Source organism: Scyliorhinus canicula, chromosome 12 (assembly GCF_902713615.1).
Source record: "Scyliorhinus canicula chromosome 12, sScyCan1.1, whole genome shotgun sequence".
Classification (NCBI taxonomy): Eukaryota; Metazoa; Chordata; class Chondrichthyes; order Carcharhiniformes; family Scyliorhinidae; genus Scyliorhinus; species Scyliorhinus canicula.
The window spans coordinates 99,791,239-99,816,774 of record NC_052157.1 but is presented as its reverse complement, the minus strand read 5'-3'; the positions used below and the strand labels follow the sequence as shown (position 1 = coordinate 99,816,774).

General features: G+C 44.5%; 1 protein-coding gene across 7 annotated transcripts in view; it reads right to left on the bottom strand.

Moving 5' to 3' along the window:
- LOC119974568 (protein CASP-like) overlaps positions 1-25,536 on the bottom strand; it is a 794,954-nt gene that overhangs the window by 285,494 nt on the left and 483,924 nt on the right. For all 7 annotated transcript variants that reach the window (XM_038813568.1, XM_038813572.1, XM_038813571.1 and 4 more), the window contains exons 9-13: positions 18,810-18,858; positions 17,805-17,909; positions 12,587-12,775; positions 11,947-12,005; positions 4,615-4,663 (exon numbers count right to left, since the gene is read on the bottom strand). In XM_038813568.1, coding sequence (XP_038669496.1) covers positions 4,615-4,663; positions 11,947-12,005; positions 12,587-12,775; positions 17,805-17,909; positions 18,810-18,858 — 451 coding nt within the window. The remainder of the gene's footprint in view (positions 1-4,614; positions 4,664-11,946; positions 12,006-12,586; positions 12,776-17,804; positions 17,910-18,809; positions 18,859-25,536) is intronic.

Sequence of the window (25,536 nt, the reverse complement as noted above, 5' to 3'; positions counted from 1 at the left end):
AGGTGGATTGGCCATGCTAAATTGCCCGTAGTGTCCTAAAAAGTAAGGTTAAGGGGGTGGGGGGTTGTTGGGTTACGGGTATAGGGTGGATACGTGGGTTTGAGTAGGGTGATCATTGCTCGGTGCAACATCGAGGGCCGAAGGGCCTGTTCTGTGCTGTACTGTTCTATGTTCTAAGTAGGCTTACATTAACACTGCAATGAAATACTGTAAAAGTCCCCTAGTTGCCACTCTCCGGCGCCTGTTCGGGTACACTGCAGGAGAATTCACAATGCCCAATTAACCTAACAATCATGTCTTTCAGGACGTTGTTGGAGGAAACCGGAGCACCCAGAGGAAACCCACGCAGTCACAAGGAGAACGTGCAGACAGTGACCCAAGCCGGGAATGAAACCTGGGTTCCTGGCGCTGTGAAGCAACAGGGCTAACCACTGTGCGACTATGCAATCGGGCAGCAGGGTAGCATGGTGGTTAGCATAAATGCTTCACAGCTCCAGGGTCCCAGGTTCGATTCCCGGCTGGGTCACTGTCTGTGTGGAGTCTGCACGTCCTCCCCCTGTGTGCGTGGGTTTCCTCCGGGTGCTCCGGTTTCCTCCCACAGTCCAAAGATGTGCGGGTTAGGTGGATTGGCCATGCTAAATTGCCCGTAGTGTCCTAATAAAAGTAAGGTTAAGGGGGGGGTTGTTGGGTTACAGGTATAGGGTGGATACGTGGGTTTGAGTAGGGTGATCATGGCTCGGCACAACATTGAGGGCCGAAGGGCCTGTTCTGTGCTGTACTGTTCTATGTTCTATGCCACCAGCGTGGAAGAGTCAATTACTAGGGGGTTTAAGGTGCGAGGATCAAGGTTTAAGGGAGATGTACGAGGCACATTTTTTATTTTTTTTACACAGAGGGTGGTGGAAGCTGGGATTCGCTGCCGGGGGAGGTAGTGGATGAAGAAATGATAATGATTTTTAAAGGGTGTCTTGACATATACATGAATGGGATGGGAATAGAGGGATATGGTCCCCGGAAGGGTAGGAAGTTTTAATTCAGGCGGACAGCATGGTCAGTGGAGGGCTGAAGGGCCAGTTCCTGTGCTGTAATTTACTTTGTTCTTTGAGTTGCACATGTTCTGCAACTCAATGCCAACTCACTACATTCCGATAATAATGATTTGGTTTCTCTGCAGCTTTCACAATTGTTTACAAAATCAGTCTACTGTAAATTTCCCAAGCTTTATCACACTGTCACATTACAGTATTATATTAGATTACAAATTACTCTAGTTGCATATTTTTTTTGGTAATTAAGCAAGGTTTTTCTTTTTTAAATACCAGTGCAAAGATACAATGCTGGAACGTTATAAGCAAAACTCAAATTCAGCAATAAGTTATATGCCTAGTCAATAAAATGAACCATAGAATGGTTACAGCAGAGGAGGCCATTTAGTCCATCTTGCCCATGCCAGCTCTCTGTAAGATCAACTAAGCTAGTCCCGCTGTTCTGTCTTTTCCTTAAAAAATGCCATTTCTGTGTACTCTTTTTTTGCAGAGTGAGATACTTGCCTAGAACTCCAATCCTTAAAGGTTCAAATCTGTTGCTGAAAAGAACCAGAGGGGCACCAATATCCTGGGAGGGGAATTTCCTACAGCTCTTCGGGGGGGTTTAAACTAATTTGGCAAGGGGATAGGAGATTGATTTATAGTCCTGGAGTTCAGGAATTTGAGGGTGGTGCAGTACTGAGGAAGGTACCAAGGTCACAAGAGTGGATCTGCAGGCATGAAGGTGGTTTGAAGTGTGTGTACTTCAATGCGAGGAGCATCAGGAATAAGGTTGGTGAGCTTGAAGCATGGATTGGTACCTGGGACTACGATGTTGTGGCCATTCCGGAGACGTGGATAGAACAGGGACAGGAATGCTTGTTGGAGGTTCCGGGGTTTAGATGTTTCAATAAAATTAGGGAAGGGGGTAAAAAAGGTGGAGGAGTTGCATTATTAATCAAGGATAGTATAATGACTGCAGAAAGACAGTTTGAGGAGGATCTGTCTACTGAGGTGGTGTGGGCTGAAGTTAGAAATAGGAAAGGAGTGGTCACTTTGTTAGTTTTCTATAGGCCCCCAAACAGTAACAGAGATGTGGAGGAAAAGATTGAAATGCAGATTTTGGATAGGTGCGGTAGTCACAGGGTAGTTGTCATGGGTGACTTTAACTTTCCAAATATTGATTGGAACCACTATAATTCGAATAGTTTGGATGGGGCTGTTTTTATCCAGTATGTTCAGGAGGGTTTCCTCACACAATATATCCACATAGACCGACAAGAGGCAGGGCCACATTGGATTTGGTACTGGGTAATGAACCAGGCCAAGTGTTAGATTTGGTTGTGGGAGAGCACTTTGGAGGTAGTGACCACAATTCGGTGACTTTCATGATAGCAATGGAGAGGGATAGGAACATACGACAGGGCAAGATTTATAACTGGGGAAAGGGTAATTACGATGCGATTAGGCAAGAATTGGGGAGCATAAGATAGAAACAGGAACGGTCAGGGATAGGCACAATTGAGATGTGGAGCTTGTTCAACGAGCAAATACTGTGTGTTCTTGCTATGTATGTCCCTGTCAGGCAGGGAGAAAATGGTTGAGTGAGGGAACCATCGTTTACAAATGATGTTAAATGTCTTGTCAAGAGGAAGAAGGGGACTTATGTAAGGATGAGAAAACAAGGTTCGGTTAGGGCACTTTAGGGATACAGGATAACTAGGAAAGAGCTCAAGAAAGGGCTTAGCAGAGCTTGGAAGGGGCATGAGAAGTCCATGGTGGGTAGGATCAAGGAAAACCCCAAGGCTTTTTACACTTATGTGAGGAATATTAGAATGACCAGGGTGAAGTTAGGGCCGGTCAAGGACAGTGGGAACGTGTGCATGGAGTCTGAAGATAGAGGAGAGGCCCTAAACGAATACTTTTCTTCAGTGTTCATAAAGGAGAGGGGCCATGTTGTTGAGGAGAATAGTGCCATACAGGCTGGTAGGCTGCAGGAGGTAGATATTTGGAAGGAAGATGTGTTAGAAATTTTGAGAAGCCCGAGGATAGATAAGTCCCCTGGGCCTGATGGGATATATTTTAGGATTTTTTGGGAGGCGAGGGATGAGATTGATCAAAGCCTTTGCCTTTGATCTTTATGTCCTCACTGTCTACAGGAATAGTGACAGAAGACTGGAGAGAGGCGAATGTTATCCCCTTGTTCAAGAAAGGGAATAGGTATAACCGTGGGAATTATAAGCCGGTTAGTCTCACTTCGGTCATAGGTAAATTATTGAAAAGGGTCCTGAGGGATAGGATTTATGATAATTTGGAAAGATACAGCTTAATACAGGATAGTCAGCACAGATTTATGAGGGGTAAGTCTTGCCTCACAAGTTTGATTGTATCCTTTGAGGAGGTAACTAAGTACATAAATGAAGGTAGAGCAGTTGATGTCATATACATGGATTTTAGTAAGGCATTTGATAAGGTGCCCCATGGTCTGCTCATGCAGAAAGTAAGGAGGCATGGCATAGAGGGAAATTTGGCCGATTGGATCAGTAACTGGCTATCACATAGAAGACAGAGGGTGGTGGTAGATGGTAAATTTTCATCCTGGAGCCCAGTCACCAGCGGTGTACCACAGGGAAGAGTGCTGGGTCCTCTGCTATTTGTGATTTTTATCAATGACTTGGATGATGTAGTTAGTAAATTTTCTGATGATACCAAGATTGGTGGAGATAATGTGGAGGCTACAAAGAGACACTGATAGGATGCAGAGCTGGGCTGAAAAGTGGCAGATGGAGTTTAACCCCGATAAGCGTGAGGTGATTCATTTTGGTAGGACAAATTTGAATGCGGATTACAGGGTTAACGGCAGGGTTCTGAAGAATGTGGAGGAGCAGAGAGATCTCGGAGTTCATGTTGAGAGATCTGTGAAAGTTGCCACCCAGTTCTGGTCGCCTCATTTTAGGAAGGATGTGGAAGCTTTGGAAAAGGTGCAAAGGAGATTGACCAGGATGCTGCCTGGATTGGAGGGTAGGTTTTATGAGGAAAGGGTGAGGGAGCTACGGCTTTTCTTATTGGAGCGAAGGAGGATGAGAGGTGACTCAATTGAGGTGTATAAGATGATGAGAGGGATAGATGGAGTGGACGATCAGCGACTTTTTCCTCGGGTTGATGTAGCTGTTACAAGGAGGCATAACTATAAGATTCAGGATGGGAGATATAGGAGGGATATCCGAGGTAGATTCTTTACTCAGAGAGTGGTTAGGGCGTGGAATGGACTGCCTGCTGTGATAGTGGAGTCGGACACTTTAGGAACTTTCAAGCTGTTATTGGATAGGCACATGGAGTTGATTTGATCTTAGTTTCAGACTAGTTCGGCACCACATCGTGTGCCGAAGGGCCTGTACTGTGCTGTACAGTTCTATGTTTTCTATGTTTCATCTCACCCTAACCCAAATCTTCTCAGAGGAAATTCACAATGTGCATTATATTGATAGAGGCATCTTTTTAATTACCTGTATATTTTACAATATTCCTCATGATGAATTGGAATTTATACGTCAAGTACAGAACATTATGAGATTCCAACAGAACCTACCTGTGATCCAGATCCTTCTGATGCTACAAATTCCATCGACTTCAGGATACTGGAAATAGGGGGAAAAGTGGGTTGGATTTATTGTTTAATAATGACTTTGTATTGGCACAAGCTGTTATAGCATACACCTGCAAGCATTCCGTTACATTATCCAGGATACATTATCCAGGATACTAAGAGGAATAATACAGACTTCATAGTGTCAATGCTCAGAACAGAAGAAATAGCACTGTCAATATCAGACTATCACAATCTCAGACTAAAGGGACGATCCTTTAAAACAGAGATGAGGATAAATTTCTTTGTGGAGCTATGCTGCAGAAGATGTGGAGGCCAAATCACCGAGTGTCTTTAAGACAGAGATAGATAGGTTTTGATCAATAAGATGATCAGGGGTTATGGAGAGAAGGCAGGCGAATGGGGATGAGAAAAATATCAGCCATGATTGAATGGCAGAGCAGACTCGATGGGCTGAGTGGCCTAATTATGCTCCTATGTCTTATGGTCTTAATACCATCACTGTAGCGTTTAATTTCACCAACAAAGATTTCAACCTAACTATTTGAGCTGCAAAGTAAAGCAGATTGCTTGCTTATGCAATTCCATGAGGATTTTCAGAGGGTAAATATAAAGGTTAATAATAATGTAACATTTTAAGCTGTCAAAAGCTCTCAAGCCCCCTGTTCTGATTGTGCACAGCTTTCGGAGTTATTCATGTCAGATCAGGTACGACTGTGAATTGTCTCAATCTGCAATTAATTATTTGCTAAAATAAAAATGCCATTTCTGTGTACTCTAATCAGAACATTACTATGACAAATAAGGAAAGAACCAATCTTTACATAGTCATAATTTCAGAACTGTCAGCCAAAACAAATGTGGCAAATTTGGGTCCAGAGTAAAGGTTTCAAATGCGGCTCCCTTGAAATCTAAATTTAAAGAGAAAACACCACCTGTGCTTGTGTGAATCATTGTGGGATGTTTTGCTATATTAAAGATGATATATAAATGAAAGTTGTTGCTGTTCACTATAAAGATTTACAGTCAGCTAAAATTTGTTCTGGCTAGATGCAAGGTAGAAATAAAAATGGGGATAGATTTTGATGGTGCAAAGTACATATTTTTAACTGTTTACTCTGACAACTTGACAAGTTTCCATAAACATTATTTTGACCATCTTGCAATTACAGCAAGCAACACCTCTGGCTGCCACCCTATTAATGAGGACATTCATTATAAAGGGAACATCTGCTCAGTCACTCATTCAGTTCTCATGCAGTTTGGCTAATAAGGTGTCCCAATGAAACAGAATTGTACTGCAGCTCCTAAAGGCGTGAGTTTGAGAGGACTCACTAATTTATTGTTATCACACACCTTCCTCACAGGAAATACAGTGCGTACACTCCCTTAAATCTTCCTGCCTACCCTGCTTCATTAAGACACTGCTTAAAAACTATTTCCTTCATCAAATCTTTCATCAACCAGGTCCTCATAACTCCTTATCTGGCTTGGTGTCAAATGTTATCTAATAACCCTCTTGTGACCTGGGACAGTTTACCACATTAAGGATAACATGCGACGGTGTTGTTAATGCTAATTGATTCTAAACATAACATAAACTCACGCGCTAAATCTTTGTTTTATCAACAAAAATGCAAAAGGCAATTTTAGTAAATTTAAACAGAAATCGCTGGAAATACTCAGCAGATCTGGGGACAGAGAAACAGAGTTAACATTTCAGGCCGAGGATCCTTATACAGAACTGAGATAAGTTAGAAATGCAATCAGTTCTAAGCAAGCGATTTGGAGGAGGGTAGGAAAAAGAACAAAAGGGAAGATCTGTGATAGGATGCAAGGGAGGGGAGCTTAAATGACAAAAGAGATGAAGGTGCAGGGTAAAACGCAAAAATCATCTCTTCATCCAAAGTACAGATAGATTCAAAACTTTTCAAAGTAGATAACAATCTTCAAATAGTTGAATAGATGCAAAATATGTCTCTAAAAAGCAGGCCCACTTCCCATTACACCTTTGAAAAGCTACCACACAAATACTTCACTCAAAATAAATTCTGTGCATGTTCAAATTTCCACAACTACTCTTCAGACAAATATTGAAATAAATTTGTTTTTCCTGGAATAAGGAGGCATTGGTTTACCTCCAAAATTAAATTGGCGTCAAAATGAAGAATTTAATAAACTTGTAATGAAAGCATCTCTAAAACTTCTACTGACAAGGAAATTAAAACAATGCAAGCTCCTTCAAAAAGAAATGTAGAGGATCAGTTCTACATTCTCATCAAGAACAAAAGTTAATTTTCTGTATTTTTTCAGGCTTACCACTGAATTGTTTACATGGAGTATTACCTGAACATTAAACAACTTTATTTTTGTGTGGCCAGACTGCACATGGCAAAATAAACCATTATATGATCCAATTTGGATATACTGTCTTTTCAATTGCCTGACCTGTAACATTTTTCATTATTATTTTGTGCCATATTTCGAGGACAGCAAGGTGACACAGTGGTTAGTGCAATGTTCTCATCGGATGGCCTGATTTATATTACACAATCACTGGCAGCTAAAGCTATAAACGATTTATTAACATTAACGGTGGGTAAACTATATAAAAAACAACAGATGAATAACAGCACAAGCAGCTCTCTCTTCCAGCTCTCCAATCAGTCTGAGGTCACCTGACTCTAACATTCACTTATATACTGAATTAGTAGGTTCTTCTATCTTCAATCTTCTATCACAAGTTGATAACTTGTGCTTTCATATCTAACACGGGTGGTAGGATAGAAATGACATTGACATGCAGATCTACATCTTCAGCAATTTCACTACTAATAGTTTGTATCGGTACTTTATATAATGCATCTTCTTTAAATTGTATCTCGTTGGCGAATGGTAGTGCACTAAAATCTGTGAACACGTCACTGAATTTGCTCGTAATGTCCTCAGAATTGTTGAGAGTGTTGATCCAATCCTTTGTGGATGCTATATACCAACTGTACTCAACCTAATTCTTCACAGGACTGATCAGCTAATATTGAATCCAAGCCCTCGGATACAATACGGAATGGGACGGAATAAACTGTGTTCTTCGCCACCACACCCGGGTCACAAGCACCATAACATTTAATGTTTGAACCATTGTAATCTCTCAGAGATATTTTGTAATTTCTTCTAATTGGCCGAATTTTTAGAATCTGTCATGCTAATTAAATTGGTTTTGACACCAGTGTTTAACTTTAATTGGACCACTGCACCGTTCTTGTCAAGTGGCAGCAGCCATTTGTCCTCGTCAACCCCATTTATTTTAAATAGACCATCAGTTTGCATTTTTGTAAGTGCTGGAGAATATTTTGATGTCTCCAAGAAATTATTCTTCACTGTTATTACTCCAACAAACAATGATGTTTCATCACTGGAGACCGAGTCTTCCACTATGCTGACTGATCTGGGGTTGAGTACAGAGCAACAATTCTGAACAAAGTGATTTTTTTCTTTGCATCTGGAACAAAACTTGCCAAACACTGAACACTGCCATAATTTGTGCCTTAGACTACATATTTTACACAGAAAAACTTCATCCTGATCTTTAACCTGTTTGTTGGTGTACAAGGAGCTGCAGGAACTTTCCCGCCTTTTTTCAAATGTTTCCCGCCTTTTCGGAAAAAGGGCAGCAACCGGAGTGCTTTCCTCCAAGAAGATGCCGCCATTACTGAGAAACATTTAGAAAGCTGTGCTGCTACCTCGTGAGCCTGACAAATCTTAACTGTTTGTTCCAAAGACAACTCCGATTCCCTCAGCTTATTTCCATTCACACCAAACGCAATCTGGTTCTGAATCATGGAAGGTTCCACTGCAGAAAAATTACAGGTTTTCACTTTTAACGTTAAATCAGTGGTGAAATGACCTATGGACACTTCTGTCTTCCATAAACGTGATCTAAACACATAGAGTTCACAAATTTCATTCTTTCTGGGGGTGCAATGTGCAGCAAATCTTCAAATTACTTTGTTAAAACTTTTACCATCTTCTTTGTTTGCCCTCCAGCTGTTAGGAGCATCGCTACCTTACGCGAATCGAATTGATCTCCTAAATTTACTGCAGTACAAAACATTTTAAATTGCTGTTTAAACACACGCCAGTTGCTGTCCACATTACCATGAAAGCTGAGACTCATTGGTGGCTTCAACGACTTCATAGTTAAATTGCTCCACTCAACTTTAAATTTCCATATTTCAAGAAACTAATAACAGCTCATCTTACTGCTTTACAGCAACACCGCTTTGGTCTATGAACGGTGTGGGCTTTTTGCTTTTGAAAAAGAATTTTGCCCAATTAGTTCAAGTTATGAATCTCATAAGATTAAAGAAATAGGAGCACACGTAGGCCATTTAGTCCCTCAAGCCTTCTTTGCCATTTAACAAGATCAAGGCTGCTGCGACTGTGGCCTAAGCTCCACCATCGTACTCCAACCCAACCAATTCCCGGCATTCAAAACCTTCCACTCCCTAGTAAAATTTTCTAGCTCAGTCTTGAATATATTCAATAACCTAGACTCTACTGTTGTTTGGGGAAGAGAATTCCAAAGATTATGACCTTCTGAGCAAAGAAATTCCTCTTCATCTCTGTCTTACATAGAAGACCCCCCCATTTTTAAACTCTGGCCCCTGATTCTAGATTCCAGCATGAAGGAATACTGTTTCTCAATATCTTGTTCATCTTAGGCAGTTCCATGGGATTGATGATGATTTGCTTCCACTCCAATTAGATGGCTTTATACACCCAATGCACAGACTCTGCAACATGTAGGGCAATTGGTGTTTGAAGGGTTGAGTAGATGAGTTGTTTGGAGGTTTGTGCGCTCCCTCAAATTTTGCCTCTGCATTTTACTGACAAAGTCTCCCAAATGTGCCTTTCCAAATGAGCCTTCACCATTTTGGTGAATATCTAACCTCACAAAGCCCCTCAAATGTTTCCATTCCTTTCATTCCTCTAAACTTCAATGCGTATAGACACAACCTGCTCAACTTTATATCATTAGACAAACCGTGCACCCCAGGAATCAGCCTCATGCACTTTCTCTGAACTGCTTCCACTGCAAGTACATCTCCCCTTAAATGAAGAGAGCCAAACTGTACCAAATACTCTTTAGTGCAGTCTCATCAAATTTTTAAAACTAAATTTAGAGTACCCAATTTATTTTTTCCAATTAAGGGGCATTTCAGCTTGGCCAATCCACCTACCCTGTGCATCTTTAGGTTGTGGGGACGAAACGCAGGCAAACATGGGAGAATGCGCAAACTTCACGCAGACAGTAACCCAGGACCGGGATTGTACCTGGGACCTCGGCGTTGTGAGGCTAACCACTGCGCAGCTGTGCTGCTGATGTCCTGTACAGTTGTAGAAAAACTTGGCTATTCCCCTTGCAATAAAACATTTGCCTTCCTAATTATTTGCTGTATCTGCATTTTGACATTTTGTGTTTCATGAATGAGGACACCCAAATATGTTTGTACTGCAGCATTTGCCAGTCTCCATTGAAATAATATTCTGATTTTCTATTCTTCATGCCAAAGTGGACAAACTCATATTTTTCCCACACTATAATCCATATGCCAAACTTCTGCCGCTCATCCAAACTATCGACATTCCCTTTGCAGACAATGGGCGAGATTCTCTGGCCTCCCTGCGGCGTGTTTCTCGGTGACGGGAGGTGGTCCACCATTGGTTGGTCCTGCCGCTGTCAATGGGATTTCCCATTAAATCTACCCACACCACCGGGAAATCTGCGGCGGGTGTGCACCATCGGCAGGACCCCGCCGGCGTGAACAGCCGGAAGATCTTGCACTCTGTGTCCTCCTCACAACTTGATTTCCTACTTATCTTTGTGTTGTCAACAAATTTAGTTACAATATGGTCATGAAAGACCACAATGACGGCTTGCTAAGCCAGTATGAACTAGCTTCTGGAAAATGAGTAAGAGTAACATTGCTAAACTAAAGGGCAAATGATGTTATATAATCATAGTGAAAGCGGGCACCTTGCAAGAAGATTCATGCTGCACCAAGCAGATTAAAGTACAAAATAAGATGTAACATGATAGAGAAAGGTTGCCCCCCTCAAAACGAGCTTTGAGGTGTAGCAAGCTTGAGATTTTCCATATTCCATCTTGAGATTTTTGTGTGAGAAAATTGTAAAATGCTGACAAGTATAGTTTAAGTAAATTGCTACGCTTGTCAAAATACTGCTCAAAACTACAGGACACAACTCGTTTAGATGAAATCCTGTCTAACCAAAATAATTCACGAAATGGCAGATGTCAATTCACTTCATTTGCAATAAATTAACAGGCAAAGTTCTTTGAGGTGAAATTAAAATGGTTACTTTTTATTTTTGGACTGTCCAGTCTGTAAACTTCACAGTGTATACAGGGGATCAGAAGCAATAGCTACCTTTTAATTCAGGTTCATTTTAAAAATAAATATAAACCTCTCATGTCCTGAAACTCTTCAGTAAGAAAAATTAATGGTTTATGGAGAGGAAAAATATTTTTTGAAGATAAATATTACTCTAAACAATCTTTAAAAGAAAATAGCATGGTCCATTCTGATTAATGTGTCAGTTAGATTTTTTTCCCGTTAAACAGAATGCACTGCCTTAAGGGTGAAGAAAGAAGATTTAAAAAGTAATTGGATATATACTGGAAATAGAAAACATTTTGAGGCAATTGAGAAAGAAGTGGAGCTAATCCTACAGCTCTTTTCAAAGGCCCAAATGGCCTTCTTCAATTATCCTTTTATTCTATAATAATGACTATATAATTAATTAGATAAACAGCTTTATGATTTTGGATATTGCTTCATCTGACCCTCTGGAAAATGTGCATATCTAACAGAACTGGCGATCAAAGAAAGAGTGAGCCACAAAAACAAAATTCTATTGAAAATATTAATAAAGACATTTCCAGGAGGTAACCCAGCAGTTTAATGACAACCCTCCAAATAAAATCCCACCTTTGACCAAAATTCACCTTCCTGAAGGACAAACGCTCGATTGCTGACCAAGCCATCTGTGGAGGGCCTCAGGGGATTTATGGAGGTGCTGTTGCACCTCACATCCCTCAAGTATCCTCCGAGGAGATCTTTTAAGGAACAGAACGATTGGCAATATCTGTGCATACAGGAAGGCCTGATTCCATAACATTGGGAGAGCCAAGTAGCTTCAAGAAATATAAGTGAATGACAACAGTTTAATGCTAAATTCATGATTTAACATATGTGGAAAACAGAAACTACATCTTGAATCAACACTCACCTCAGTTCTTTTTTAACCTCTTCATAGTCAGACTGCCCTTTCAGCTTTTCCTCTAGTTGCTTAAAAACAATGATTTATAAAATATAATAAAAACATTAAAAAGTGTCCTTTAAAAATAGTGCAGTAATTTCATGTTCAGCCCAGCAGTGCAAAATGTAACATTCTGCATAACTCACCATCAGATAGATAACTTCTTGATTACATCAGAAACCTCATGCAAAACATTCCTATTTTAATCATGTAGCTACCAGGCCATCTCCTATAAGACTATCTTTCAATGGAGTTCAAATAGTTTCTCGTAGGTTTGGTTGAAATAACATAACATACATAATTTTCTACCTGATCTACAAATTCTTTCATTCCGCAAGTTATTGGCTCTCCTCAGCAATTAAACTCTAAATCAGCTATTCTCCATACCACGCTGATACGCAGGAGCCTACCCAATCGCTCTAATGATTCAATGTCTATTCAATTTAAGTGAGAAATGTAACCTCCGGAATAGAAAGTCATATGCAAAAGTACTCTGTACACTTGCAAACAATACTTCAAAGATTACAGGATAAATACATGATCTGAAATTTACTATCATGAATATTTTAATTTAATAAAACTTACAATTAATAACCAAGTGTTCTCTTACCTTGAGAGTGCTGGACTTTGCACTGAGCTGCTGTTCTAGTCGCGAGACCTGACTTGCTGAGGTCTCACGGTGTTTGGTCAGGTTTGCCTGCAACCTCTGCACATCCTCAACTAATTGCATTATCTCACGGTCTTTTGCTGCCAGTTCAACTTCTAGACTTGATCGTGTCAGCACTTCAATAGCTTGTTCCTATTAACAGGTCCCAGAACATAAGTTTTGTGAGCAGCTTTCCTGAAATGGTTTTGAATCTACTATATGCTACACCTTTGGAGGATAATGTCAAACTTTTATGCTTCATTCATTCATCAATATTAAACAGGCCAATTTTAGACAGAAGAAGTATTTTACAGCTTTTTCCATTGCAACAGACATTTAACCTTACAGGGGTGACCTTGAATTTTCAAAAATACTTCCAACCTTCAGGTGTAGGAATTTGCGAATGGGCACATTGGCTCAGTGGTTAGCACTGCTGCCTCACGGCGCTGAGGACCTGGGTTTACTGTCTGTGTGGAGTTTGCACATTCACCCCGTGTCTATGTGGGTCTCACCCCCACAACCCAAATATGTGCAAGTTAGGTGGACTGGCCGCACTAAATGAAAATGAAATGAAATGAAAATCGCTTATAGTCACGAGTAGGCTTCAATGAAGTTACTGTGAAAAGCCCCTAGTCGCCACATTCCGGCGCCTGTCCGGGGAGGCTGGTACGGGAATCGAACCGTGCTGCTGGCCTGTTCGGTCTGCTTTAAAAGCCAGCGATTTAGCCAAGTGAGCTAAACCAGCCTCTGGTTGCCCCTTAATTGGAAAATACTAATTGGGTACTCTAAATTTATAAAGAAAAGGAGTTTAGAACTCACTCACTCTTTTGGATAATGTTTCTCCATCGTCCCGCCACCTGACACATTTCCCTGGCTCTGCACTTGCTTAAAAACTGAAATGTTACCTGTCTTTCACTCTCCACAGATCTTGCCAGACCAACTAGGTTTTTTCAGCATCTTTTGTTTTAGTTTCATATCTGCAGCATTTTGCTTTCTTGAAAGCGTTTGGCTTGAAATTATCAGGTTAAACTCGCCCTTTCTCAAACGTATAGGGGAGATATCAGAGGTCGGGGAGATGTCAGAGGTAGGTTTTTTACACAGCGAGTGGTTGGTGTGTGTAATGCACTGCCAGCGGACGTGGTGGAGTCAGAGTCATGAGGGACATTTAAGCGACTCTTGGACAGGCACATGGACAGCAGTAAATTGAAGGGGTGTAGGTCAGGTTGATCTTAGATTAGGATAAATGGTCGGCACAACATCGTGGGCCGAAGGGCCTGTGCTGTGCTGTAATGTTGTAGGTTCTATTTGCAATCGCCAGTCCTTTGGCACCACCCATGTCATAAAAGAATACTGGAAGATTGTGGTCATCTCATCTGCCATTCCTATCCTTCCTTTCTTCAGCAGCCTAAGTTGCATCCCACCTAGACAGGGTAACATCCAATTTAAGCACCACACACCTTTCCAGAACGTCTTTATTTTTCTCTCAGGCAGAACCCTGGTTCCTCTGAAAGATAGCTTTTTATGAACAAGGCTCTCTTCTTTGGAGAAGTGAGGAGATCTATCACTTCAAAATGTGGAATACAAATCCTGTGGCAACAATCAACTTTTGTCTGTGCTGAAATGTTTAACCTACATTTCAGTATTATTGGAATCAGTATATATAGGGTTAATATATACCACACAAAGTACTCTGGTCAGCAGCAGCTAACGATTCAGATCAGACAGCTGCCTGGGAGAAGAACAAGTTTGTCATAACTAACGCAATGGTGGAGTCAAATGTTTACTGATTCATCAGGGAACCATCACTTACATTTGCAGATATATAGGGCTGGATTCTCTGTTTTTGGGACTATGTCCACACGCCGTCGTAAAAACTGTGGCTTTCCATGCCAGAAAAGCTGGTGTGAAAAGGCACCCTATTCCTAGCCCTGCAGAGGGCTAGCAGGGACCTGGAGTGAAACAAGTAGTTTTAGCTGCAGATACGGGCCTCCGCACTTCCGGGTCAGAGGCTGCACATGCGCATGGCGGACTCAGACTGAGGAGCTGGACCTCCCAAATAGTGCCCCCGAACAGCCGCTCGCTCCACTTGACCCCGCCTCCCAAAAAAATTGCCACGTTCTATATGCGCCCCCCCCCCCCCCCCCCCACAACCTCTGATCGGCCCTCCCCCGACCATGGCAGCCCCGGACTGAATCCACAGCTGCCATGCGAGTATCCCGAATGGCTGGGACAATGAGTGGTCCACGCCGTCGGGACTTTGGCCGGTCGGGGGCGGAGAATGGCGGGTGGGCCTCCAGAAATGGCCGCAGGTAGATGATACGCGGCTTTTCGGGGCCCGGAGAATCGGGAACCGGCACCAATTCCGTGTGTGGAAATAGATTCTCCGCCCCGGCGCCGGACGTGATTTCAGCGTCTGGGTGCAGAGAATCCAACCCCTGATGTTACTATTAGAGATGGTGGCGATTGTCCCAACAATATGCAGCAATTTAGGAAGGCATTCTATGCAATTCATGACGCATGGCACAAAACCACAGGTCTCAATTCAAAGGATAGCTCACCCTAACTTTGAGAGACTAGATTTTGACAAATATCATTTCTGACTTCTTTGAAAAGAGGATAGTCACTGATTAGTTGGTGCCCTTTTAACGAACTGGTCAATGGGTAGAGATATCAGATTGATAGCAAGTGTTCAGCCAAAAGCTATATGGAGTCAGCTACAGAAACTCTTCAGCCAATAGCCATGAAGTGTTCTGTACTTTAAAAGCATGAGCAAGTCAGAAAATAGTTAACCTAATGTCAGCTACAGAAAGTGTTCTTTGATTTACATAGAACATAGAACACAGAACGATACAGCACAGTACAGGCCCTTCGGCCCTCGATGTTGCACCGACATGGAAAAAAAACTAAAGGCCATCTAACCTACACTATGCCCTTATCATCCATATGCTTATCCAATAAACTTTTAAATGCCCTCAATGTTGGCGAGTTCACTACTGTTGCAGGTAGGGCATTCCACGGCCTCACCACTCTTTGCGTAAAAAACCCACCTCTGACCTCTGTCCTATATCTATTACCCCTCAATTTAAGGCTATGTCCCCTCGTGCTAGCCACCTCCATCCGCGGGAGAAGGCTCTCGCTGTCCACCCTATCTAACCCTCTGATCATTTTGTATGCCTCTATTAAGTCACCTCTTAACCTTCTTCTCTCTAACGAAAACAACCTCAAGTCCATCAGCCTTTCCTCATAAGATTTTCCCTCCATACCAGGCAACATCCTGGTAAATCTCCTCTGCACCCGTTCCAAAGCTTCCACGTCCTTCCTATAATGAGGCGACCAGAACTGTACGCAATACTCCAAATGCGGCCGTACTAGAGTTTTGTACAACTGCAACATGACCTCATGGCTCCGGAACTCAATCCCTTTACCAATAAAGGCCAACACACCATAGGCCTTCTTCACAACCCTATCAACCTGGGTGGCATCTTTCAGGGATCTATGTACATGGACACCGAGATCCCTCTGCTCATCCACACTACCAAGAATTTTACCATTAGCCAAATATTCCGCATTCCTGTTATTCTTTCCAAAATGAAGCACCTCACACTTCTCCACATTAAACTCCATTTGCCACCTCTCAGCCCAGCTCTGCAGCTTATCTATGTCCCTCTGTAACCTGCAACATCCTTCCGCACTGTCTACAACTCCACCGATTTTAGTGTCGTCTGCAAATTTACTCACCCATCCTTCTGCGCCCTCCTCTAGGTCATTTATAAAAATGACAAACAGCAACGGCCCCAGAACAGATCCTTGTGGTACGCCACTCGTAACTGAACTCCATTCTGAACATTTCCCATCAACTACCACTCTCTGTCTTCTTTCAACTAGCCAATTTCTGATCCACATCTCTAAATCACCCTCAATCCCCAGCCTCCGTATTTTCTGCAATAGCCGACCGTGGGGAACCTTATCAAACGCTTTACTGAAATCCATATACACCACATCAACTGCTCTTCCCTCGTCTACCTGTTCAGTCACCTTCTCAAAGAACTCGATAAGGTTTGTGAGGCATGACCTGCCCTTCACAAAACCATGCTGACTATCCCTAATCATATTACTCCTATCCAGATGATTATAAATCGTATCTTTTATAATCCTCTCCAAGACTTTACCCACCACAGACGTTAGGCTCACCGGCCTATAGTTACCGGGGTTATCTCTACTCCCCTTCTTGAACAAAGGGACCACATTTGCTATCCTCCAGTCCTCTGGCACTATTCCTGTAGCCAATGATGACCTAAAAATCAAAGCCAAAGGCTCAGCAATCTCTTCCCTGGCTTCCCAGAGAATCCTAGGAAAAATCCCATCAGGCCCCGGGGACTTATCTATTTTCACCTTGTCCAGAATTGCCAACACTTCTTCCCTACGCACCTCAATGCCATCTATTCTAATAGCCTGGGTCTCAGCATTCTCCTTACAATTATGTTTAGATAGAAAATGAGTTGCAGCACTGTTGCTACATGGTGTTAACCTGTGTATTGCTCATATCACCATCTTCTGCAAATAAAGACGCTATAGGTTCAAGCCCGGGGGTACGGAGCGGCCGGACGGATATGACAGTCCCGCCGCCGCCGTTCACACCGGTTGCTGCCAGCTGGGGGTCTGGCCCGCGATCGTGACCCGCCAATTGGCGCCCCCCCCCCACCACCAACCCACGCAGACACGGGGAGAATGTGGAAACTCCACATGGACAGTGACCCAGGGCCGGGATTCGAACACGTGTCCTCAGTGCAGTAGTCCCAGTGCTAACCACTGTGCCGCCTAGCTGCCCTAAAAATGTAGACATCAGGATCAAGGATTGCAACGGCACAGCAGTTACGCACACAATTCAGTTCTTTTATCACATTTTTAACAGATTGGTATTAACAGAAAAAAGACACATTATCCCACATGGAAGTTTGTGCCATCATTGCAGCCTCATCATTTTTAGTTGCATCTTAATCTAGTTACCACCTTTTCCAAATCAGCTCAAGTGTACAACTATGATTGGTTGGTTGATCATCAATGTAGAAAATTGAGCTAAAATTAATAGATAGGCAGTTGGAAAGTGGATAAGACACCTCTGAAGTGAAAAATGTGTTTATCAGTCAACCCTTCCTTTGGTTCACCTTCTTTAATGTCTTACCACATCAGGAGCTTTCTGGATCTGAGTGGCCAGCTGCAGGGATTTGTTAGCTGAGGAAAGTTGCTCACGTAAGGTCTCTGCCTCTCTTTGAACCACCTCTGCCCTCTGAGGGAAAGGGAAGGAAAAACAAAATATATTCATTCAACAGCTGAGAAATTATATAGGCCCATTAATCAATTTCTGCATCATTGCCCAGAACAGATTTTCCTTAACAGTCAACCTAATAAATGTAAAAAGAAAATACTGAAAGTGATGGATATTCATTTTAAACAGTACAAGGAGGAAATAATTGAGTGATTATGACAGTAATTTAACGCCAGGAGCAAGGAATCCCTGCTGATATTAATGTTGCAGCTCAGTGAGTTTTTGAGACAGAATAAAAACAAGTGCAACGAGATTCTTTTATTCAATTTCTTTTCCACAGATGAGACCAAAAAGGACTTGCTTTTGGGATGGGGGAAGGGTGGGGAGGAGTAGAGAGAGAGAGAGAGAGAGAGAGAGAGAGAGAGGAGAGAGGTGGGTGGCAATAGGAGACAAGGGATAGGGAAGAGAAGGAAGGAAAAAGATTGGATGGGTGCAGGAGATCGGTCAGGTAAAGAAGTGAAAATAAAGAGGTGGAAAGTAGTTGGATTGGGTGTGGGGGTGAGAAGGGTAATGGCATGACTAGCGAGAGAGTGAAATGTGCAATGGGAGGATTGGTAAATATGGGAAAGGATGGAGGAGTAACGTGCAAGGAATGGTATTGGTAAGGGGATAGAACTGAAGGGAATGGAGAGAGAGTTAGTATAAGGGGAGGGAGATGAGATGCGAGGGGACACGAGGAGTGAAGATGCGAGGTGAGGTGGTGGGAGAGTGGGGTCCAAGGGAAAGTGGTGCGAGGGGACAGTGGGGTCAGAGGGGAGAGTGCCACTAGGAGTGTGTGGTGTCAGAGGAGAGGCTGAAGGGGCAAGGTGGTAGTTGGCTGCAAGAATCAAATCATTAGCCAAAACACTGAAAATCTGTTACCTGATTGGCTCTTTCCAGATCTGTCATGATAATTTCAATTTCATCCGCTCTGTAATAGATTGAAGGAGAATCCAACTTAACTAAACTCCTGAATACATTGCCGATATGTCCATGCAATAAAAAATTCACGCCCAGCTAGATGTTTCAGGTGCGGAAATATCCGTTGTATAACAGTCAAGGAGAATGTTATGTGCCAGATATAAACACGTTTTAGTATCTCTGTCCATTTGATTCAGATGTTATTTGATGCCTAAATTACAGTTGCAACTGCATAGACATTTTCAGACACTCTCCAATATTTAGCAGCAGGTTATTTTTACAAAATTATCTTTTTCATCATATTGATAAAAGTGGAGGCCAGCAATTGTGCAGGTCCAGCAGCAAGCTTATACAAATTCTGTGCTGTAAGCTAGAAGTTAACTTTGGAAGTGAAAAGTATATTACACAGGGAGCAATGAACTAAACATAGCATCACACAAGGGAGCTAACAAAGAAAATGCCTCACACAAGAGACCTCAATGCAGGAAAACATTGCTTACGTATACATTTTCTGCTTGTGACTGTTTAATTCTACCAGCAGCAGTTAGTTAGGTAACAATGGTCAAACCAAGGGCCATATTTAGCATTGTACACCTGAACCTGAGCCTTGGTCAAACTGAGAATGGAAATAGAGGCCAATAACTCTCGTTAACTAGCCAGATGACTGCTAATCTTTGGGGTTACCTTATGATTGATCTACATTCAAATACTTTGACAACTAATTTCAGCACCTGACTAAATGCTAGATATATTTTAAGATGCAAGACCACAGCATTCGTTTGATAACCATTCATAAAAAACAGAATTTCAGTCCATAAACGTTGCAACAGCAACAAAATAGTATATATGTTGTGACTGTTCAGAGTACGCAAACAAAAGACTTTAAATAACATCAAATAGTCTCTTTTGCATGGTACTCGCCAAATCATACTTCATTGGGATATTTAACGGCATAAAGTTTAAGTGTCAGGGCTTGGATTATGATTGATATTTATGACCGATTGGAATTCTGAACTTTCTGATATAACAAGAGATTAGGTAAACGATTAAAAGATATATAATCTTTAACATAGAAACGAGAAGCAGGAGGAGGCCCTTTGAATCTGCTTTGCCATTCAGCATGATCATGGCTGATCCTCTATCTCCACACCACATTCCTGCTGTCTCCCCACGCCTATTAAAACTTGAGGCTAGAAATCTATCTATTTCCTTCTTAAATATATTCAGTGAGCTGACCTCCACAGGTACACCACCGTCCGAGTGAAGAACAAAGAACATTACAGCACAACAACAGGCCCTTCGGCCCTTCAAGCCTGTACCGGTCATGCTTTCAACATGAGCCAAAACCCTCATTACTTCCTTGTGCCATATCCCTCCATACACATCCTACCTATGTATTTGTCAAGAAGTCTTTTGAAAGCCGTTAATGTATCTGCGGACAGCATGGTGGCGCAGTGGTTAGCATTGCTGCCTCAAAGAAGGGTAAGGGGAAAAGCGGGGGGGGTTCTGCGACGCAGCAGGGGGTGAGAGATGGGCAGCACAAGTGGATAGCACTGTGGCTTCACAGCGCCAGGGTCCCAGGTTCGATTCCCCACTGGGTCACTGTCTGTGCAGAGTTTGCACGTTCTCCCCGTGTCTGCATGGGTTTCCTCCGGTTTCCTCCCACAGTCCAAAGATGTGCAGGTTAGGTGGATTGGCCATGATAAATTGCCCTTAGTGACCAAAAAAGGTTGGGAGGGGTTATTGGGTTACAGGGATAGGGTGGAAGTGAGGCTTAAATGGGTCGGTGCCGACTCGATGGGCCGAATGGCCTCCTTCTGCACTGTATGTTCTATGACATGGTGAAGGGCGAAGAAAGGGGCCATTTGGGATGGGCTAGGTACAGAGTGGAATTAAAGGGGCAGGAGTAAAGTGGGGAAGATGACGGACGGTAGAGGGGATTGGAGGCGCAAGCCTCCGAGTAAGGTTGGTAACGTGGAACATCCGGGGACTGAATGGGCCGGTTAAAAGGTTGCGGGTGTTCGTGCACCTCAGGAGCTTGAAAACAGGGATTGTCTTTTTGCAGGAGACACACCTCCATGTAAAGGACCAGGTTAGGTTAAGGAAGGTGTGGGTCAGGCAGGTTTTTCACTCGGGGTTTGATTTCAAATCGAGGGGTGTGGCGATTTTAACGAACAAAAAAATGGGATTTGTGAGTGCGAAGGAGGTGACGGATCCAGGTGGGAGATATGTGATTGTGAGTGGGGTAATGGAAGGGGCACCGGTAGTGTTGGTAAATGCATATGCCCCAAATTGGGATGATGTGGGTTTTATGAGGGGGTTGCTGGCAGCAATCCTGGATTTGGCCACGTACCAGTTGATCATAGGAGATTTGTGTCCTGGAGCCGAGGGTGGACAGATGAAGCCCCAGATCGATGGGTAGTGTACGAATGGCAAGGGAGCTGGGGCGGTTTATGGAGAGGATGGGTATGGTGGATCCACGGAGCTTTCAGAACCCGGGGGAAGGGAGTATTCCTTCTTTTCACACATCTATCAAGTGTATTCGAGGATTGATTACTGTGTAGTGAGTGGGGAGATTTTGGTTGGGGTGGAGGGGGCAGAGTATGCGGGGATAGTTATCTCGGACCATGCACCCCACTGGCTGGATATTCGGTTCTGTACGGGACGAGAGCAGAGGCTGGGGTGGAGGTTTGACTCGAGGTTGTTGGTGGATGGTGGTTTTGGTGATAAGGTGCGGTTGGCGATTAGGGATTATGTGGACTTCAATCAGAATGGGGAGGTGTCGGCGGGCATTTTTTGGGAAGCACTTGAAGGCCAGTGCCAGAGAGAAATGATCTCATTTACGCTTCGTACATAGAAGGAAAGAAGGGCGGAATATGACCGTCTAGTGAGCGAGATAGTGGAGGTGGATAGGGAATATTTGAGGGTGCCCACCGTGGAGGGATTGGCGAGGAGGAAAAAGTTGCAGGGGCAATTTGACAGCCTGACAACGGGAAGGGCAGAGGGGTGCAATAAGAGTGTGGGGAGAAGGCAAGCCGCATGCTGGCGCACCAACTGCGGAGGCAGGCTGCGTCCAGGGAAATATTGAAGATCCGGACTGGGGCTGGGGATGTGGTGTCAGAGCCAGGGAAGATAAATGAGGCATTTAGAGAGTATTACCAGGGACTTCAAGAGGCAGACCCAGGAGGAGGAGAGGAGGGGGACATGGGGGGGTTTCTGGATGAGCTGGAATTTCCCCAGGTGGAGGAAGCAAAGAGGCAGGTGTTGGAGGAGCCCCTGGGGCTGAGGGAGGGGCTGGATAGTATCAGGGGTATGAAGTCGGGGAAGGCCCCTGGGCCTGATGGGTACCCGGCAGAATTTTATAAGGAATTTGCGGCGGACCTGGCACCAGATCTGTTGGGGGCGTTTAGTGAAGCACTGGAGAAGGGGGAGTTGCCCGAGACGATGAGGCAGGCAGTAATCACACTAATCCCAAAAAAGGGAAGGATCCGGTGGAATGTGGGCCGTATAGACCCATATCACTATTGAACACGGATGTGAAAGTATTGGCTCAGTTATTAGCGGGGAGGATGGAGGATTGTGTCCCGGGGGTGGTTGATCAATCAGGCTTCGTGAAGGGCAGGCAGCTCGTGAGTAATATAAGACGGCTGTTGAATATGGTGATGAATCCGTCGAGAACTCTGGTACCGGAGGTGGTGGTGTCCATGGACGCGGAGAAAGCATTTGATCGGGTGGAGTGGCGGTACTTGTACGAAGTTTTGGGAAGGTTTGGGTTCGGGCTGAGATTTGTGGCATGGGTACGGTTGCAATATGTGGCGCCAAGAGCGAGGGTGAGGACGAATGATATGAGCTCACAAAGCTTTGACTTACACAGGAGTACGAGGCAGGGGTGCCCGCTGTCGCCGCTGCTGTTTGCGCTGGCCATAGAGCCATTGCCGATGGTTCTCAGGGGGTCAGCAGAGTAGCAGGGGTAATGAGGGGACAGAGGGAGCATCGGGTGTCGCTCTATGCCGATGACCTCTTGCTGTATGTTTCAGATCCGTTGGAGAGTATGGGAAGGATTATGGGCCTATTGAGGAGGTTTGGAGGGTTCTCGGGATACAAGCTGAATGTAGGGAAAAGCAAGGTATTCCCGGTCAATGAGCTGGCACAGCGGGCTAATTTAGAGGGAATGCCATTTATGCTAGCGAGGGATAGGTTTAGGTACTTGGGGATTCAGGTAGCGAGGGAATGGACGGGGCTGGTGGAGGAGGTCAGGGAGGATCTAAAGAGGTGGGATACACTGCACTTAACCCAGGCAGGCAGGGTCCAAGTGGTGAAAATGAATATTCTGCCGAGGTTCTTGTTTATCTTTCAGGCTCTCCCAATCTTTATACCAAAGATCTTTTTTCGGAAAGTGGACACAATCATCTCTGACTTTGTATGGGCGGGGAAGGTGCCAAGGGTGGGGAGGACCCTGCTACAGAGGCAGAGGCAGCAGGGGGGGTTGGCGTTGCCAAACGTGCTTCATTATTATTGGGCGGCGAATGTGGACAAGGTGCGGCGGTGGTGGGAAGGAGAAGGGGTAGAGAAGGTTAGGATGGAGGAGGAATATTGTCAGGGGTCTAGTTTGAGGGCTATGGTGACAGCAGCATTGCCAATGGCTCCGAGTATGTATTCTGGGAGCCCAGTGGTGCAGTCCACGGTGAAGATATGGAATCAGCTGAGGAGGCATTTTAGGATGGAAGGGATGTCGGTGCTAACGGCGCTGTGCGAGAATCATGGGTTTGAGCTGGGGGGGGGGGGGCGGATGGATAGTGTATACAGGAGGTGGAGGGAAGTGGGGCTGGTCAAGGCGAGGGATTTGTATTTGGAGGAAGGGTTCGACAGTCTGGAGGAGCTAAGGGAGAGGGTAGAGCTGCTGAGGGGTCGTGACTTCAGGCATCTGCAGGTTAGGGACTTTTCACGAAAGGTCTGGAAGGGGTTCCCTAGATTGCCGGGATACACCCTGCTGGAGCGACAGCTGCTTGCAGATGTGGATGGGGAGGGAAGAATTCGGGATATATATAAGTGGCTGGGGAGCAGGGAGGCGAGCGGGTGGTGAAGATCAAGGAGAATAGGAAGCGGAGTTGGGAATGGAGATCAATTGGGGAGTATGGAGGGTAAACGGGATCTCCTCTTGCGCAAGGATTAGCCTGATAAGTTTAAGGTGGTGCACAGAGTGCATATGACTCGGGCGAGAAAGAGTGGGTTCTTTCAGGGGGTAGCAGATGAGTGTGAGAGGTGTCGGCAGGGGCCAGCGAATCATGCGCACATGTTTTGGGGTTGTGAAAAATTGGGAAGATTCTGGGTGGGAGTGTTCGCGGTCTTGGCCAGGATAGTGGAGGAGGGAGTGGACCCGGACCCTTTGGTGGCAATATTTGGGGTTTCAGAGAAGGATGGCTTGGCCTTCGCCTCTTTTTGAGAAACATTTTATTGAAGTAATTTTGGTATGGTGACAACAACAAAATAAACAATACACATGAAACCATGAACATAGTGCAAAAGTAATTCACCTCTCATACAGGTCCCACCCTTATTGACCCCTACTCTAATCTAAACTACCCCCCCCCCCCCGGTCTGCTGTCGATTAATTTCCCGCAAAGAAGTCGACGAACGGTTGCCACCTCTGGACGAACCCTAACAGTGACCCTCTCAAGGAGAACTTGATTTTCTCCAAACAGAGAAAGCTAGCCATGTCCAACAGCCAAGTCTCCAACTTCGGGGGCCTGGCGTCCCTCCAAGCTAATAGTATCCGTCTCTGGGCTACCAGGGAAGCAAAGGCCAGAACGTCTGCCTCTTTCTCCTCCTGGATTCCCTGGTCTTGTGACACCACGAAAATCGCCATCTCTGGACTCAGCGCCACCCTTGTTTTTAACACCGTGGACATGATGTCCGCAAACCCCTGCCAAAATCCCCAAAGCTTCGGACATGCCCAAAACATGTGGACATGGTTCGCCGGTCCTCCCGCACATGGGGTCCTCCACCCCAAAGAATCTGCTCATCCGGGCCACTGTCATGTGAGCCCGGTGAACAACCTTATCAGGCTGAGCCTGGCACATGTTGCAGACGTGTTGATTCTACTCAACGCCCAAAGACCATCCTCTATCTCACCTCCCAGCTCCTCCTCCCACTTGCGGTTCAGCTCTTCGGTCTGCGTCTTCTCCGACCCCATAAGCTCTTTGTAAATGTCCGAGACGCTCCCTTCTCCTACCCACCCTCTGGAAACTACCCTGTCCTGAATCCCCCTCAGCAGAAGGAGCGGGAAGGTTGACACCTGTTTACAAAGGAAGTCCCGCACCTGCAGATACCTGAATTTGTTTCCCCTCGCCAACTCAAACTTTTCCTCCAACGTCCTCATACTCGGAAAGCTCCCCTCTATGAACACATCCCCCATCCTCTCAATCCCCGCTCTCTGCCATAACCGGAACCCCCCCCCCATCCATACTCCTCGGGGCAAACCAGTGATTGTCACAAATTGGGGCCTAGACCAATGCTCCCATATGCCACCTCCACTGGCCCCAAACTCTCAGGGCCGCCACCACCACGGGGCTGGAGTACCGCGCTGGCGGAAGCGGCAGAGGTGCAGTTACCAACGCCTCCAGACTGGTGCCCTTACAAGAAGCCGCCTCCAAACGCACCCATGCCGACCCCCGACCCCCTCCACCAC